This window comes from Adiantum capillus-veneris, chromosome 1 (assembly GCF_014529385.1).
Source record: "Adiantum capillus-veneris isolate H3 chromosome 1, ASM1452938v2, whole genome shotgun sequence".
Taxonomy (NCBI): Eukaryota; Viridiplantae; Streptophyta; class Polypodiopsida; order Polypodiales; family Pteridaceae; genus Adiantum; species Adiantum capillus-veneris.
Window position 1 is genome coordinate 89684511 of NC_140931.1, and position 18511 is coordinate 89703021.

Below are 18511 nucleotides of genomic sequence, written 5' to 3' on the forward strand. Positions count from 1 at the left end.
ATAAGGAGTAAAACTAAAGCAAGGAAAAACCGAAGATAGATTAACTTTTGGAGTTACAGAAAACCAAACAATTCGAGCGCATTTGAAACTTTTTGATAGCCTGCCTCAGCACTCAATTGCCTGTGATATTGAAATGTATATTTACAGGAGACAACAATTATCACAAATGTGCATATGCAAAGAATATCTGGCCAAAAAAACAAAAAAAAACAGAACGGCACAAACTCTAAAAATGCTGTTAGATGAGCTCAACCTAAAGCTCTGTGAGAAATTAGAAGTTCCTGGCTACATTCCAATTCTGAAGTGACACGAAGTGACACGATCCTGGTACAACTTTAGGACAATCTATACAACACAATCTCTACAAGGCACTCCTAGAATAGAATGCCAAAAAAAGGGCTATCACGATGCATACATAGTGGTGGTATACAAGTTCAATTTAAAGCAAACAACCCTTGCTTATTCTGACAGAGAGGCCCTTGAAGGAGAAGTCCACCATCAGTCCATTCTATGTACAGGTGGCTCAACCCGAACTGCACAAACAGCCCTCAGCGACAAAGACCTCCTTCAGTCTTTTGAGTGGTCAGGGTAAGCTGCAAAGTTGCAATGTTCAAGAAGAACACGGGTACAAGGAGGCTACCGCAGTTGCTTGGCTTCGCAAAAAGCGCAAAACACTGCCAGCCCACATATAGAAAGGGGCTCCGCATACTAGTCCGAAGATGACGTCCAGCAATGCCCATCTGCTCAGCACAAAAAGCTTACAGAGCAGGACCATTACTGAATGCCTTCAGAGGCACCTTGTTCAGGAACTCCTTGATAGGTTGATAATACCAAAATTGTTGAGATCCTCATTTCTTAGGAAACATTGTCCGAATCAGAAGCCCCATGATTGACTCCCCTGTATAGGACTTCCCTGATACGATTGAATATCACATTTACTGGAATGCATGTCACCAATGGCGGACCTACACTCCTTGTAGCATCATGCTCTGTGTCATTTTCACCCGCTATGGATGATAGCATCCTTGTTTTCTGAGGAACCAAGCCTGGCTTTTTTGATGACTTTCTCTTCTCTGCAGACGAGCACACCAAAAAACCATTCTTTCTCATCCCCCTATTTTGAGAATTGCAGTGCTTGGACTGATGGTGCCTCTCTGGCTGAGAGTCCCTTGAGACAACACCACCACACGATCGTGGTACTCGCTGCATAGCAGTTCGCCTACCAGTTCTCCAAACTGGCTGCTGCAGAGGCGGCTTCCTTACAGCATTCCCAGAAGAATGGCCGCGGCTTGCCCCGCCCTGACTGGCTCCATACCTTCTCTCAACAATTTCTACATGCACTGCATAGCCGACAATAGGCGTCCCCTTTAGCATGCTCATCATAGACATTAGAGGGAGGTGCTCATGACAGGAAGCATTTCTGACCTCATCTTCTTCCACTGGGACCTCAAACCAAGTGGAATTGTGAACATCTATAGCATCCAAAGACTGAACATTCCCTGAATCAAACCTATTCACACGGCCAACATGAGCTTGGTATGCTGGTTGACGGGAACCAGGCCTTTCCTTGAATGGCTCTTCCTCCTCAGAACTTGAATCAAAGCTGAGCGAGTACCGAAACCCCCTAGTACTTCTCTTCTTAACTTTAAGATCACTAGGTGCAGTTTCAGAGTCCTCTTGCATCTCCTCAAGCACATCCGGAATAGCTGTTGTGGGCACAATTCCTGTGAGTGCTATACCTGCAGATGGAGACACCCAGGAATTTCTGCAGCGAGCACGCACCCCTCGCCTTCCTTTGGCTTGCCATTTGGTCATAGATGGCCCAAGTGGAAGACCATTACAGTCATTGGATACCCTACTCCGGCTCATGTAGCCATGAATGTCAGTATCATCATCCTGTCTTCCATTCCATAACCCATCTGTACTAACAAACCCATTCCTCGTTGTTCTGCTTTTTATCTCATGATATCCCATTATATCACAAAAACCTGCACAGTTTTGATAGACATCAAATTAATTAAGTTTGGAAACAAACAACCAACGTTCTTAATAGGCATACACTACCTAAATGCAAAACAGTTACAGATCCACAAATTAAGCTCACTCTCAAAGCCACATCCTCTATAAAAACAGAGCTCTAAAACACCTAAAGTTATTATGAACAAATCAAGAAAAGTGATCAGAATGCAAAGTTGAACAAAGAGTTGCCAATCCCAGTTACCTATGATGTAGATATCAATACCAGTTCGACAAAACATGTTTTCCCCTCATACTTCAAATAGACACTCCAACTATGAACTTAGCAACTTTAAAAGAATAACAAAGGCATGCAGCTCATAAGCACAGACTTAAAAAGTAACACTTACCATCAGAAGCATGCTTGGGCTTTATCAAGCAATGTGCATCTCGAGATCCGATAGCTTTGGGAGAACCAACAGAAGGATCTGCAATAAATGTCAATATTTGTTTAAGACCCAATAGACAATCTTAATCCTTTACCCTTTTTCTCATTAAAGCAATGTCATATACACCCCAACCACATGTGCAAATTACCACTCATTTGAAAATAGAATGTTTTGAAATAATACTGCTTTCATCAAATTCATACCTTGAGGGGGCTGGAAGGAATCAGCTTCATCTTCATCTGTTGCTTCATCTCCATCGGCAACAGCTGACAGACATTGTTTAGGAGACTTAAGAGATACCTTGAGGATATCAGCCTTCATAATACCTTTAGCAAGAAGCAAGGAACTATCTCTGTCACCTGCATTGTTCTTGGCAAACGTAGAATTGTCCTCTAAAGGATTATTATACAGAGGGTACATGGGTACAGTGGTATTTGGGACAGTGCTCTCAAATGAATAATCTGGAAAACCAACTGTCCTGCTGCTTGCGACATGCCCTCTTAAACCCATTTCGTGCCCAAACTTCTCAAAAAGCACCTCCCTAGGGCCTCCGTAATAAGGCCATACTGGAAAGTTTGATAGTGCGCTACATATGTTCTCGGGTGCAGCAAGAGATCCTGCCTTCTGAAAACCATTATCATTTACACCACCAAAAGAGCCTGGATACACAGATCTTGGGAACATTGAAGATCTGGATCCAGGCACTCCTTGAAGAAAGGGATCAGGAAACACTGGTCCTGCCAAAGCGGTGGAATCCATCTGTGAATCGGCATAAAGATACTGCCGCCCATCACAGCAATTTGATTTCACGTGATCAGAGAAGCTCGAACACGCTTTGTCCATCACCGGAGAAGAGTCAAGCAGTTCATGTCTGGGCCTCGGATCAATCTGAGAGGCTGGCCAGAATTCTTGCCCACATACAGATGTCAAGGGCTTCAATTCAGAAGATCCCTGAAAAGCATTTCCAAGCATTACTGCATTGTTCTCCTGCTTGGGCTGCAAAAGATTACTACAATTCCTACCCACACTTGGAACAAAGTATGGAGCTGCAGCCTTAGATCCCAAGTCGACAACACCATCTGCCATTTTGACACTACTCTCCAGAACAGAGTTCATTTGCTTTCGTCGATCCCGCTTCTTGAAAGAGTTTTCATCCTCTATATATCCCGCTTGAGCAGATCTCTTTCTCTTTGAGACAGCACCTACAGTGCAAGAAGTCTTGGTGCTGATAGGTGCTGGACAAGTAGCCGTACTTCTGGTGATGCAACTTGCCATTTTCTGCTCATCATCTGTAAAGGAAACATGTGGATTCTGCTCATATGCAGCACTCCAGTTTGGCTTTCTTTCCTTTGATGGAGCTATCTTAAGGCCAAAATCTTGTAAACCTCTCATGCGAGGAAGTGTGTCTGTGATATCATCTTCCCAATCTGCATCGAGAAACTTCTTATCTCCTTGCAAGCTGAAAAGGCTATCCAAGCTTGCTTGAGTTGCATCAGCAGAGGACTCTGGATCCATAAAGTCGCTCTGGAAGTCTGAATGATTTGCCATACCATCCATGTCGTCATCCAAAACCATGTCATCATCCGCAAAGCTCGGCAGATGTTTATAAGCTCGATCAACAGAGAAACTTCGTTCTAACAGGTAGTTCTGCTCAATGTGCTTTTTCTCCAGCTCCAATGCATGAAGTATTGCATCTTCCCTTCTAGCATACTTCTCCCTCTTTTTGGTGAGTACACTTGCCAAGGACTTGGCCCTTTCAATGCATTCATCAAAATCTCCACAACGAAAAGCCTTAACCCGCCTCGATTTCTCAATGTTGTACCAATCCCTGATCATGTCACAATGTCATAGAATGAATCATAATGCAAAAAGAAGAGAAATCATTCCACAACTAGGAAAACTTCCATAAACCAATGCACCCAGGCATGTCGATTTTGAGTTAAATACTATCACTACATGCTAATGGCACATGAGATACCACCGACACTCTGTTTTTCTGTGCTTAAACATTTGCTCTATAATGTGTTCTGAAACTATCGATGGCCATGACATAATCAAAGAGTATGACATGGCTTTGCTTTACAAAAATGTGCATTTACCACATAATATCTGACACTCAACATGCGCACAAACTATGTCAGGGTGTGTGCATGCATGTAACCCTTGAAAAGTAGGACTCCGAAAGAGCACAACAGAGTGAGATAGATCAATAACACTTACACACTGCCATCCTCACGGCCCAAGAGCTTGACAGGGGTTCCTGTCCTTGGTGACAACAAATGTGAACCAGGAAGCTCCTCAGGTCCCAGAATGCGGCCAGGCCACCAAGAGCCATTTCTTCTTCTGACCCAGACAAGGGCACCAACAGAGCTGTCAATGTAAGGGTTTGCTTCACTTGATCCATCCATACTCTCCTAAGCCACTGCGTTATCTCACAAAAAGCTTTCCTTTTGAGCCTGTTAAATCAAACCACACTTTCTCCTCCTCTTACGCTGCAGAACCCTAATACCTGCGACCTGTTGAATCCATCTGTGCAGCTCTGTCATTCTAGGATTTCCATGACATGCGTGTTGTAACTCCTTCCAAACATTCAAATAGCATATGTCCGAAGAAGGTAGCCCAGGTCGATTCTGTAGAAAACCCTTCTTATGCGCAAGTGAACGAGGGTTTTGAAGGGGCGTCTGCGTGTGAACGAGCATGGGAGAAAGCCCGGGGCCGGGCTCAAACGAGGAATTTGAACAGGTGAGGGCGTAGTACTCACAATATCACGCAGATCAAACGAAACTAGGGTTAGAGCCGAAGAGGGCAGTCGAGACGGAAGACGAAGAAACCACGGGAAAAGAGCCGGGTAGAATCGGGTCGTGCAGGGTGGAAAACCCACAGAGGGGCGGGCGATGGCGCTGAAGCTCAGAGCGGTAGTGGATCTTCAAAAATTCAACCTCTTCTGCAGAGAGTGCAAGAGAGAGGATGTGGGTAAGAGAGAGAATGTGCCATTGGAGGAGAAGACCAAGCCGTCTTTAGTGAGAACATACTTTCAGATCCCCCACTTCAAAATTTGAATTGCACCTGTTTTGTGCAAGTGCCAGCAGCCAGAGGACATGCTGTCTGATTGCTTTGACCCTAAAAGACCAAAGGAAGAGTTGTAGTTTGAAGTTTTGAACCAATTTAATGTTATCTTGCCGCATAGCTGCACTATTGCACACGAGCGAGTAGATTCTTTCGGGTCTCTGTGTTTCTCAAAGGCTCAACAGTTTTAGTAATATGCGTAATGGATTGATAGCAAAGTGTTTGTACTTAGGCTAGGTTAAGAAGTCGCACGTAAACAATTGGATTCTTTTGGGTCTCTACCTTTCTCAAAGGTTCAACATGTCTGTAATATGCGTGATGGATTGATAGCAATGTGTTTCTACTTAGGAGGGCCGGAGGCAACAAAGAAGAAAGAAGTGTGTATCGAGTTGGCTTATAGACCCACCCCCATATCACTAGCCCCTCCTCTCTCGATGGAGGAAGGATGCAGCCCCTCGGCTTGTATTTCACCTCCCCCCCCCCAAGTAGCTCTAATAGCCATTGGTTGACCCGATCTTTCATCGAACTCCTCAAGCTCGTGTGAGCTTGAGAGGGTGGAGAAGCAGGAGTTATCATTATACCACAGTGAGGCAAGGCCCATAAGACATTGTTTCTTGGCGTGTTGGCCCAAGTAGCACCTTTATTTGTCATACATGCAATGGGAACTCTCTCTCTCTCTCTCTCTCTCTCTCTCTCTCTCTCTCTCTCTCTCTCGCACCTTCCTACTATCACATAGTATCAAAGCATCAACTCCTTGGATATTGGATCAGCTCACCTCATCGATGAGTTATTCCCCATAGTTTGTTTTCAACATTAGAGCATCTATGTGGGCATCTAGACCGATTCGCCATGAAAGCCCTCTCCTAGGGGCTTGCATCTTGAGTTGATTTGGTCTCACCAGAACCCCCCCCCCCCCCCCCCCCCCCCCCCCCCCTCATTTTTGTGTTTTGTCGCCCATCTGTGTTTTTCTAGAACCATCATTGTTTTCGGCAGAGGGGGTGCATCGCTATGTTAATTCCATCTAGGTCTAGGAGATCTACCTCCTATTTTCCTCATGGACATCTGATCCAGTCAACATAAAAAAAACTCTTCATTTTTGTGTTTTGCTGCCCATCTGCGTTTTTCTGGAAGCATCAAGATTTTTCAGAAGAAGGGATGCATTGCTATGTTAATTTTATCTCGATCTAGCATATCTGCCTCCTCCTTTCCCGAAAAGGGATGCCTTACTCAGGTCATACTTGATGTTTTGGCACTACTATGTTGTTTTTTCTCTATTTTACGTCCTTTGCACTCAGAGGATTACCATAGTTGAACCCTCTACATTACGCTGGCACCAATCGAGAGTGTACCAGCTTACAGGTACATTTTTGGCCCCTTGCAATTGTAATTTTTGGTTGGACATCAGAGTTAGGCTTGTGTTGTGTACCTTGGAGAAGACTACCTCCTCATAGGACACCACCATGGTGGTACATGGGATCTATCCCGGTGACAATTTTAGCCTATAGTATCTCCAACTTCAACTTGATGATCTACAAGCATACACCTTGAGAGATTCATGCATTCAAGTCCTTGCTTGTTGGCATTTGCGTACTCTAGAGGGGGTCGTGACTTATGAATTGCTTTGAACACATTCCTCCAACTATCAAAGGAGGACAATCAAGATATGGTCGCATTTATTTTTCCACCTACAACGGTTGAGGAATAGCCACTTCATAGCCTCTCATGCGCATCTAAATCACCTTTGGCCAACCAAGTTGGTGCAAAGTAGAGTTTTGTTTTACTCACACTCATACATCATCTCCACTAGTGCAAACACTAGAAGATCGTACATGAGACTCTTGAAGGCCAATGAAAACTGTGTGACATCTCCCAGCCAATCCTTGGTATCCATATCAATGCTCAATGCAACCACTACCAATCTATCCATGGCAAATACTTCAATGTTATTTGCATTCTTTGCATCATCTGAACCACTTGTCAGATGTCCTAACATCACCATATCAGTCTCTAGCATGAGCATATAAAAAAACTCCATATCATCCATCTCCATAGTAGGAGGCATCTCTTTCTTAAGAGAGTAAATCTAATGTGTCTCACCAAAGCATGGCCATTTCAACTCTCTAACTACAGACATGTCATACACAACAATCTAAAGATCCATGAAAGAGACTCATCTTGTCTCTTGCTAGCATGTCTACAACCAAATCGAGAGTCGTCATGTACCTCAAATACATGCAATGGATAGACCAAACCACTCCAAGCTACCCTCGCAATCACTAGTGATCCACAATGCATTTGAAAATACTATTCTCTAAGTAGTATCCGACACCCATAGTCTGCTAACTATCTCACTAAGATCAAACTCTGTCTTAGTTGAGGAACATAATGTAGATGTCAAAGTATATATGATACGCCAGTGGGCAATGACATGCATACATCTCTTTCTCTTGCAATGCCAAACACCGAACTATCGGTCAAGTGTACTCAACCAAGACTCCCAATAAGAAATTTCAAATAATGGTAATGAAGTACTTTCTCCCTTTTTAATATAAAGAGAAAGCTAGGCATGCATGGGATACTCTTGAGTTTAGGACACGGGAAGCTGTCACACAACACATATAGATTTTGGTAATTTCAAATAATGGTAATGAAGTACTTTCTCCCTTCTTAATATAAAGAGAAAGCTAGGCATGCATGGGATACTCTTGAGTTTAGGACACGGGAAGCTGTCACACAACACACATATAGATTTTGGCAAATTCTACTTGCTCTTCAATATGTAGAAAAAGTTCCTTGTTCTACTTTCAAACGAAAATATATTGCCGATTTGGAGTACATTGTGCATGCCGAGGTCAACAAATTATGTCCTTATATATTGGAAAGAGCTATTTCTTTAGCTCATTATGTTGAAGTTATGAAAAGTAAAGATCCAACTCCAAAAGGGCCACCAATTAGAAAGAGCTATTCTTCTCTTCACCATCACAACATACAACTTACAAATCCTACTACTCTTCAACCACCAATGGACAACGGTGGATGCAACATTACAATCAATATCATCCATAATCAAGTAATTCTAATTAAATGATTTTTGAACAAACGATGTAAATAACAATGCTTCAAGTGATGCTTTTAAACCTTCATCTTTTCCTTTCTTGAAGTCATAGAACAAGGCTCCACATAGTCACAACAACAATAATAATGGCAATAAGAATAATGAAAAACTTGATATGAAGACTATTGTTGCTACACTTGAAGTCATTGAACAAGGCTCCACATAGTCACAACAACAATTATAATGGCAATAAGAATAATGGAAAACTTGATATGAAGACTATTGCTTGCTACACTTGTCACAAGATAACTAACAAGTGTCCTAAAAGCAAGATGGAACATACAGCTAACACTTGTCACAAGATAATGGAACATACAACAATTATAATGGCAATAAGAATAATGGAAAACTTGATATGAAGACTATTGCTTGCTACACTTGTCACAAGATAACTAACAAGTGTCCTAAAAGCAAGATGGAACATACAGCTAACACTTGTCACAAGATGGGACATACAACTAACAAGTGTCATGAAAGCAAGTCTGCATCTTTCTCACACTTTATTGAGGGGATTCAAGATGGTAATGACCATCAAGTGCACAACATGGAGATGGATATCAACATTGCCAAAACTTTTGAAGATAGCAATCAAGAACCTCAAGGTAACTCAGATTACTAAGATCACACAAGTACTCATACTTCTCATTTACATAGTCTATTACGTATGCATATTAAGATTAGTGATGATGCTTTTAAGTTATTACATGATGATGGAAGCACACATGATTTCATTTCTACACATGTTTCCCAAAAGTTGAAATTGCATATAACTGTCGCAAAATTATAAGGTGAAAGTAGCTTTAAGGAACCGAAATAAATTGTGTATATATAGTAAAAGATTTTGCAATACCAACTAGGAGACTTCATTGAATCACGAGATTCCCTAACAGCACCATTGCAAGACACAAATTTAATTTTGAATATGCCTTGGAGACATCACTTTAAACCAAAGATTGAATATGATAAGCATACATTCATTGTCACACATAACAAAACTTCTTTCACATTACAAGCTAACCAAAAGCTAGAACTAAAACCACTTCTTAGTCACCCCCTTTAGGATTGCCTCCTTCTAGAGTGAAAGACCACACAATAAAGTTGATTTCAAGTAATACACCACCTTGTCGAGTACCATATTGTCAAAATGAAATTGAGAGAAGACAAATTTATAATCAAATTGAGAGATTATTAATCATGGTTTAATTAAGCTAAGTAGTTCACCTTTTGATAAACCGTTTTTGTTAGTCAAAAAAAAAAATGGTACTTATCGTTTGTTTATTGACTATAGAGAACTTAATAAAATCAAAATAAAGAATTGTCATATCTTGTGACTTACTTGATAAGTTGTATTGCATCCATTTTTAGTAAGATAGGTGTTAAATATGGATATCATCAAGTGAGTATGATGGAAAGTGATGTTCATAAAAATGCGCTTTGAACACAATTTGTTCATTATGAATTCTTTGTAATGCTTTTTGGTTTAACAAATGTACTTGAAAGACCCATATGCATGTTTGGATTTGGTTTTTAAATTGTTGCATGAAAATTAAATTTATTTGAGTCTTGAGAAAACCTCATTCTCTAAAACTAAGATTGAATATTTAGGTCACATTGTCTCTGGGAAAGAAATTCGCATGGATCCTAAGAAGACTCAATGCATCAAAGAATGTCCTAAACCTCAATCTGTTCATCAGATTTGTTCTTTTATTGGTTTGTGTAGTTATTATAGAAAATTCATTCAAAATTTTTCATATTTGGCTTTACCACTCAGATGCCTTTTGAAAAAGAACACATCTTTCACTTGGAATGGCCAACATCAAAAATCTTTTGAGACACTCATATTTGCCCTTGTTTTACAAATTCTTGATTTCAAAAGACCCTGTTAACTGATGCTAGTGGGCATGGTATTGTATTGTATTAATGCAAGATAATAATCCCATTGCATATAAAAGTAAAAAGTTGAAACCCAATGAGCTCAATTATATCACTTGTGACAGAATTTATAGTTGTTGTGCATGCTTTGAAATTGTGGAAATATTTAAAGAGTGCCATGAACCACCTTATATAGGCCACCGTGGAATTGGCACCACTATTCACATAGTAGAATCTCAATTTTATTGGCTCTCCCTTCAAAAAGATGTTGTTATATATGTTGCACAATGTTTTGTTTGTCAGTGAATCAAAGCGTCATTATGGTAAGCAATATGGTTTGTTGATGCCTTTACTTAATCCTGACTCTCCTTGTAGATAGATTTAGCAAATAGGCTTACTTTCTACCTTGTAAGAAGACCCTCTCATCTAAGTAAGCAACTGTATTGTTTCTTAAGTATATTTTTGTTTTGCATGTAATACGAAATCTATCATATCTAGTCAAGATAGAAGTTTTTGCAATCATTGACACTTTTCACAAATTTATGCTCTCAAATAAACTTCACTTTGACATTTTGTATAGACTCTAATGCACAAATAAGAGCAACCAATAACACTATTCTAGATCTTTTACAAATATACAGTCACATGAGAGACCAGGAACTTGGGACACATAAAATTACTTGCTTCAATTTAATGGACAAACAAAAGCAACCAATAGCACCATTCTAGATCTTTTACAAATATACACTCACATAAGAGACCAGAAACTTGGGACACATACATCCACTAGCTTCATTTTGCATACAACAACACTCCTCATCATTCATCCACAGGAAAATCACCATTTTAAATTGTATATGGATACTCATTGCCTACTCCTTTTCCTCGCATTTCTCATGAAATATCACATGCTGATGAAATCACTCGCTAACACATCCAAATCTTGAAGCAACCAAAACCAGAAATTCACAAAGCACAACATGCATACATGAAACAAGCAAATAAAAAAAGACAACCCATGGAATTAAAAGAGGGAGATTTTGTGATGCTTCGCATTGAAATGAGACATCTGAAGAAGATAGAGACCAATCCTGTTGTCAAGCTAGCACCATGGTATTATGGTCCTTTAAAATCACTAATTGTATTAATGCTAATTCCTTTTGATTAGCTCTCTCCGACTCCTGAAATATTCACAACACATTTCACATAAGTCTTCTTCTTCCTTTCAAAGGTTCTCGACCATCACTCCCTTTCATTGATGATCCACTCTTTTTACAAGAAGATTTTAAAATCCTTGTACATGAGACCATCAAGACACTTTGACACCAATGGTATGCTGCATTGTAAGTAATTGCTTAAGTATAGGAATCGTGGCTTTGAAAGCGCCAAATGGATGCTAGAGAGGTTTCTTCGCTCTCATCCTAGTATCCTAGAAGCATATCAAACTTCTAGAAGCTAAAAGTTTGTATTCTTTACGTGAGGTTTGCTCTTTGGCTGATGATTGTGGTATTTCATACCTGAGGTTTTCCCTTTGACAATTTATTGAGTGGTAATTTGATATTAAGGTTTGCTCTTTCATTGTTAGTCAATGCTATTTGATAGTTGAGGTTCATCCTCTGACAACTATTCTTGTAATGCATCATTTAGAGCAATAGTTGACTAAGTTTTTGCCCTTTGAACAATGTAAAAGGTGATTTCTTTTCATTGTTGTCATAATGTTCTTGTCTTTGTTAGAGGTCCTGCTAACAAAGATCTCTTTCAGTTTCATAGATATTTGGATATGTGGATTGCACTTGCTTTTTTGGTTTCCTCTTTTCAGGATATTATGATAAGCAGTGAGAAATTCCCTCCGAATAATTTACTTGATTCAACATATAACATGTGGAGATCTGCCTCGTCTCCACACAAATATTGAAGATTCCTAGTTTTCTCTATTTTTCACAACTAAGGGCAATAGCTTCCCTATCAGGGAGGTTATCACTGCTACTACTTTTGGACATTTTATCAATTTTTTTGCTTATCTTTCATTCTTAAAAACCATTCAAAAGAAGCAATGTAAATAGAACCCTACTTTACCTACTAATCTTGTGTTTAAGTAAAAAGAAACCACTTTTATTTTGGGTGCATGCATGAAGAGAGAAAGAGAATTCCAAAATCGCATCTTCGTGTGTACAACACTTTTTCAAAAGGAATCATATTATTGACTCTTCACGAGAAAGATAAGTGCCTCAAAAGCATCCTGAGTATCTAGCCTCTGCCAAAAACTATAGAAAATCATGCGTGGTCAAGCGCCACGTGATAATGCACGCACAACAAGTAGCAAAGACTCAAGAATGTGATAAATAGCTTTCGATTGAGCATAGAGCACATGATCACATGCATAAGTAGATAGCAAACACAATGCTAACTATGCATCTCACAAATAGTGCTGTGAAATTAGATAACTGCATAAGCATGTATAAGTAAATATGTAGAACTTGTAACCTACAGCCACAATGAGCATATAAAAATTTCACTCCTATAAGAGTGGATACATGAACACTATACATTGTCTCAAAAGGGACAAAGTATAGTTGAAGTGAGAGTCAAAACTCAATCATTGTCAAAGTAGGAGTAACCCTCAACCACTGCAAAATTAGAGAGTATTCCACCAATACATAGGAATTATGGTGAGAACCTAGGAAAAATCTAGCAAAGTTCTCCCTGTAATTTCAGAAAAATCTCAAAATAAAACCTCTCCAATAATGTGGCATACGCAAAAACTATGAAGCCAACTAGGCTATGCGCATAAATAGAGACTCGATCTCTTATCCACAAGCTTTCATACACCTGGCCAAACCTGACTATATGGCTCTCCAAAATCTATGAAGAGAAGTATGACAAAAGCTATGGGTTGACATAAACTTGTCGAGACAAAACCGTCTCAATCACAAATCCACAATGGACATAAATAAACCGTCAAATCTATGGCAATGAAAGTCTCTTGCACGAATAGCTCTTCGAACACCTCCACCTATCCATGACATGTACACCTCTAAATTCAAAAATTCAAGCTATATATCCACATATGTCATACATGACAAAAACATGCACAAATCCTATGCATAAACCTCTCTAAAAAGTAGTCATACATTAGCACATAGCCTGTGCATCATAATCCCCACATATGTCATACATGACAAAAACATGCACAAATCCTATGCATAAACCTCTCTAAAATGTAGTCATACATTAGCACATAGCATGTGCATCATAACAAGCTCACATATATCCACATATGTCATACATGACAAAAACATGCACAAATCCTATGCATAAACCTCTCTAAAATGTAGTCATACATTAGCACATAGCCTGTGCATCATAATCCCCACTAAAATCTATGAGAAAAATCCGGAATCTAACATACTACCTCGTCAATCAAAAATCAAACATGTAGAATAACTTCAATGCCGATGTCGTTGACATGTGGAGAGAGTCCAATTCTCTCTCTCTCTCTCTCTCTCTCTCTCTCTCTCTCTCTCTCTCTCTCTCTCTCTCTCTCTCTCTCCATAGCTATGGAGCATCGATGCCAGACGTGTATGCCGTATCTCCCACAAAACTATGTCTGGGCTTGATGCCAAACCGAGATGCTAAACCCCCCTTCTCGAGCCACAAAGGACTTCTATGTGTGCGTGCGTGCATGTGTGTGTGTGTGTGTGATACACAAAAAATCTTCCACACCCTTGCTTTTATTGCAAAAAATTTGAAAATATACCATGTTGTAATATTCAACAGCTTATGTGGGTTGCAAAGCTTGTGGGATTGGCTTCAAGAGCCCCCTTGAAGATGCCTTGCTACTGTGGTTGTGATGTGTTGGTCATTGGGAAGCTCCTTGCATGGGCTTATGTGCATAAGATGCATATATAGTGCTCTCTTGCTTCCCTCAATTCTTTGTGTTGACTCTGAATTACATGCACTACTCCCAAGCTCCCTCTTCATATCAACACTACCTTGCCTTTTTGGTGTTGCTTGCATGCAAGCTCCCTTTGTTAAGTTTTTCTAGCACTGCATTATGTTAGGCCTATGCATTCGGTTATTTTTCCTACCAATGCTATTGGAAAACCATAGTGCTTCCAATGCTGCACTAATTCTATTTACCAAATCTTTGGAAGCTTCAAATCTTTCCTTGCAACTTGTGAGCACTCTAGATCCATTTTATGCAGACCTTCTTAATCTTCTTTTGCGCCTAAGATCCTTTGAGCCTTAGCTCGTGATGGAGCTCGTGCATGTGTCATCGCCATCGGGTAGACTATGACTAAAAATCTTGGGCTACGATACCAATTGATGGGCGGCATGCATGTGTGGGGGTGTGCATACGAGAAGGGGAAGAGGAGACAGGACACGGGAGAGAGGTGGATCTACCTCTCAAGCCAAAGACTGAGACAACTCCTTATTCTTTGTACATGCATAAAGAATAACGAGAAAGTAATTGGGTGGCCAAACACTGTGTCCGGCCCGGGGTAAGACACACCCCCTTTACCTTAACAATATGCAAGGATGCTTGCCGTGCTGCTTCATGGTGTGCCACCAAAAAACAAGGGGAAAGTAAGTGGGTGATCGAGCAGCACTGTGCCCAACCAGGGGTAAGACACACTCCATTTTCCCCAACAATATGCAAGGATACTTTTCATGTTGCTTCATAGCGTGCCACCAAAAAAGAACACTATCAGTGAGGTGGTTGGTAGCATACTTCATCATGTCACACACCAAGGAAGTTTTGTTGGAGTTAGGGTTGCAAGAGTGCACACACAACTTGGAGATAGAGAGGAAGCTCAAGGCACACAACAAAGTGTATTACTTGGTATGCAAATACAAGATAAGATAGCCCTGGAGTGATGGGTGTATATACAAAGAATGAGGAGGAAAAACCTCCTAGTGAGGAAAAAAAGTTCCTCGGTGTTCCTAAGTGTGTCCACACATATCACTACCATATAGCATAACAAATCCCCCCTAGGAGCAATGTGGTGAATGAGAGCTGGCACATATAGGGAAGTTCCATGCCTTATGGATATGATCAATCCACAAAGGGAAGCAAGCTTGAAGCTTTATGAGAAGCTTAAAACTTCTCATGAGGCAATGCTTTTGAAAACAGATATGCAAGGTTGTCTTGTGTTGACACATAAGCTAAGCTAATCACTCCACCTGAGAGTCTCGCCCTGACATAGTGATAGTGCACCTTAATGTGCTTTGTGCTAGCAAGAAAGACTATGTTCCTCAACAACTGCCAATGCTCTCCGACTGTCATTGTAAATGGGAGCACCAACCAACTCCCAAATCACCCATGAGGCATCTGAGCCACAACACTAAACCATAGCTGTAAAATCTGCCTAGCACTTGGCTTGAAACCTAGAGGTGGCCATAGTAGGTTGCTTCTTTCTCAACCATGATATGCATAAAATGGCCAACATGAAACAAAAACTACTCGTGGACACTCATGTGTGATAGCGATCAGCCCAATACGAGTCAAAACAAGCATCGCCCTTTGGATAAGACATACACTCAAGTAGCAAAAGATACTTTTAACTGCGTGCCAATGTTTAGACCTTGAGCTAAGCATAATTGTCTCACTTGTGAGATTGAAAATTGAATATCTGGCCTTATAATGCATACATAAATGAGGTAACCAACAGGTGTTTGGTAGAGGGTAACGTTTGCAACATCTCCAACCTCATGTATACTTAAATTGAAACCTATTTCCATAGGAGTGGAAATTGGTTTGCAGTCATTAGGTCCAAATTTGCTTAGCAAATTTTGCACATGCTTTGTTTGACATAATGCAGTACACCCTTTAAATTGAATGCAATACCCTCATCGCACTGCTTAAATTGAATGTTGCAAAAGCCCCACATCTGACATCACAAATGTAACATTCAAATCAACCTTAAACTCAACAATATGTGTCTCATTTGGCCGAGTAAGTAGCAAATCATTCACATAACAATGATAAGATGTGTATCATCTGCATGTTTTACATACAATGTGCTCTCAATTAGACTTTTTCAAAAGCCATGTGCTATCAAATGATTATCCATGTTCTCATACCAAAAGAGGCAACAAGGTATCAAAAATGTATAGAGAGCTTACATCTATCTCTTTAGTACACGACAACAAGGGTTGAACTGTATCTTCCACAAAAACAACATCTTGAGAAGTCAAAATACAATATGATTGCAAATAATATAACATGTAACATGTGCTCTCAAAAGTGAAACCAACAAAGATGCATTTGACAGCCTTATCATTCAATTTTATGCGTTGTTGTTGCAATACTAGAGTATAAGCCCAACAACTAAAAACTTACCAATTGACCAATAGATGGCTTCTTATCATGCCAAGCCTCATATGGAGTCATAGACTACAAAGATATGGTGGGACACGTGTTATGTATGTAGGTAGCACACATGACAGCCTCTAGCTCAAAAGCACGTACAAAGCTTGGATTTTGACCGTACATCATGCCATCTCCATAGGTGGCCCCGTTTTCCTCTCAAAAACACCGATTTTTTGAGGTGTATAAGGCGTTGTACATCGTGTTTTATCCCATGATCATCTAGAAATGTATCAAATTCTTTTGATATATACTCCCCCCATTTACCATAATAGAGGGTACCCACAATATAACCGCAAACATTTTCAGTCAACATCAAAAAATCTTTGAAGCACATAAACAATATCATTTTACCCTTAAGCAAATATACCCTTGTATGCTATGAGTAATCATCAATAAAATGAAGTACAAATTATTATTAAAAGAAGGAGAGTGCATCGGGGTGCAGACATCAATGTGAACAAGTTGCAACTTGCGAGTGGCCCACATTGAAACATCTTTTGAAAACCTAGAACGCTGCATTTTTCCCAAGATACAAACATGCTTAGATGGTATCTCCAAAGGGGGCAATGAGGCAACCACATTAGATTTTTGCAACACATCAAACTAGAAAAATTGAGATGCCCAAAATGTCTATGACATAGTTTAGCATATGAAGTTGCTTTGAAATTTGTAAGTGCATTTGCATGCTTTCAACATACTTGTCTTAAGAATTTAGCTTGTATATCCCATAAGATAAGGTATCTGATGCCACAATAGTATCACTTGAACTTAGCTCGTGAACAATGCATCTATCATCCACAAACTTTAAGCAAGACAAAGCCTTGCTAATGCAAAAACAGACAACTATTCTTCTTGGTCTTATGCACAAACAGTACATTAGAAAGTGTGAAGGAACTGCCATTAATTGCAATGAGCACAATCATTCTGACTTCCTAAATTGGATAAGAGGCATTGTTGGCACAAGTAATAGTATGTCCATTGAAGACAACATTACGAGAAGTAAATAAGACATGATGAAATGTTATGTATCTTTGTAGCACCATTCTCAAAATACCACACATGTGAATTTGCAGCCTCAATCATGCATGTATCATGGACAAGAGGGTCATTAAAAAAAAAGCGCTCTAAAAGCCCATTTTGCATTAACACCAAAACTTATGGATTTGCAATGGCTGATTCACTTTCTTTCTTACACACCTCTTTAGCTTTTAGCTTTGAACGATGCTTTATCAGATGATCAGCATCTCTGCAATAGTTGCAACACAATTTTTTCTTTCCTCTTTTAGTAGATTTACCAGATGCATTGCTACTACGGGAGGCATTGACCATAGATAGTTTGCTACCAGAAGAAGAAACATGGAAGTAGCAGCATTGTTATTGCTACCTCTTCTTTGTGCATCAACAAAAGCCTGTTCAACAACATGTTGCTTAGCCCTATTTTTTCTTGACATAGCCTCTTGTAATAGCAAAATGACTAACTCATAAGACTTAACATCATTATCATTTCCTTGTGCAACAAGCCCTCAAATTAGAGGCAAAAATATAATACAAATCTGGTAATGCATCCAAGACAGTATGCACAAAAGAATGGTCATTAATGGTTCACTTGCAACAATAAGTTTCTCGTTATATCTTTGATTCCAACAAGAAATTTTCCATTTCATCTTCCTTATGCACAAC

At 39.8% G+C, this 18511-nt stretch overlaps 1 protein-coding gene across 1 annotated transcript; it reads right to left on the reverse strand.

Moving 5' to 3' along the window:
• Positions 1–243: 243 nt before the first annotated feature.
• Positions 244–5448, reverse strand: LOC147465162 (uncharacterized). Its single transcript, XM_086518574.1, has 4 exons — positions 4626–5448; positions 2609–4233; positions 2367–2444; positions 244–1988 (listed from the first exon to the last, which is right to left on the reverse strand). The coding sequence occupies exons 1-4, from the start codon at positions 4811–4813 to the stop codon at positions 856–858; spliced, it is 3024 nt and encodes a 1007-aa protein (XP_086374700.1). The 5' UTR covers positions 4814–5448; the 3' UTR covers positions 244–855.
• Between the last annotated feature and the right edge of the window lie 13063 nt (positions 5449–18511).

Coding starts and splice junctions, on each gene's coding strand:
- LOC147465162 (XM_086518574.1), bottom strand. CDS start 4,813: ATGGATGGATCAAGTGAAGCAAACCCTTACATTGACAGCTCTGTTGGT. Junction 2,445..2,608: donor TTCCTTCCAGCCCCCTCAAG/GTATGAATTTGA, acceptor CATTTATTGCAG/ATCCTTCTGTTGGTTCTCCC. Junction 1,989..2,366: donor GCCCAAGCATGCTTCTGATG/GTAAGTGTTACT, acceptor AAAACTGTGCAG/GTTTTTGTGATATAATGGGA.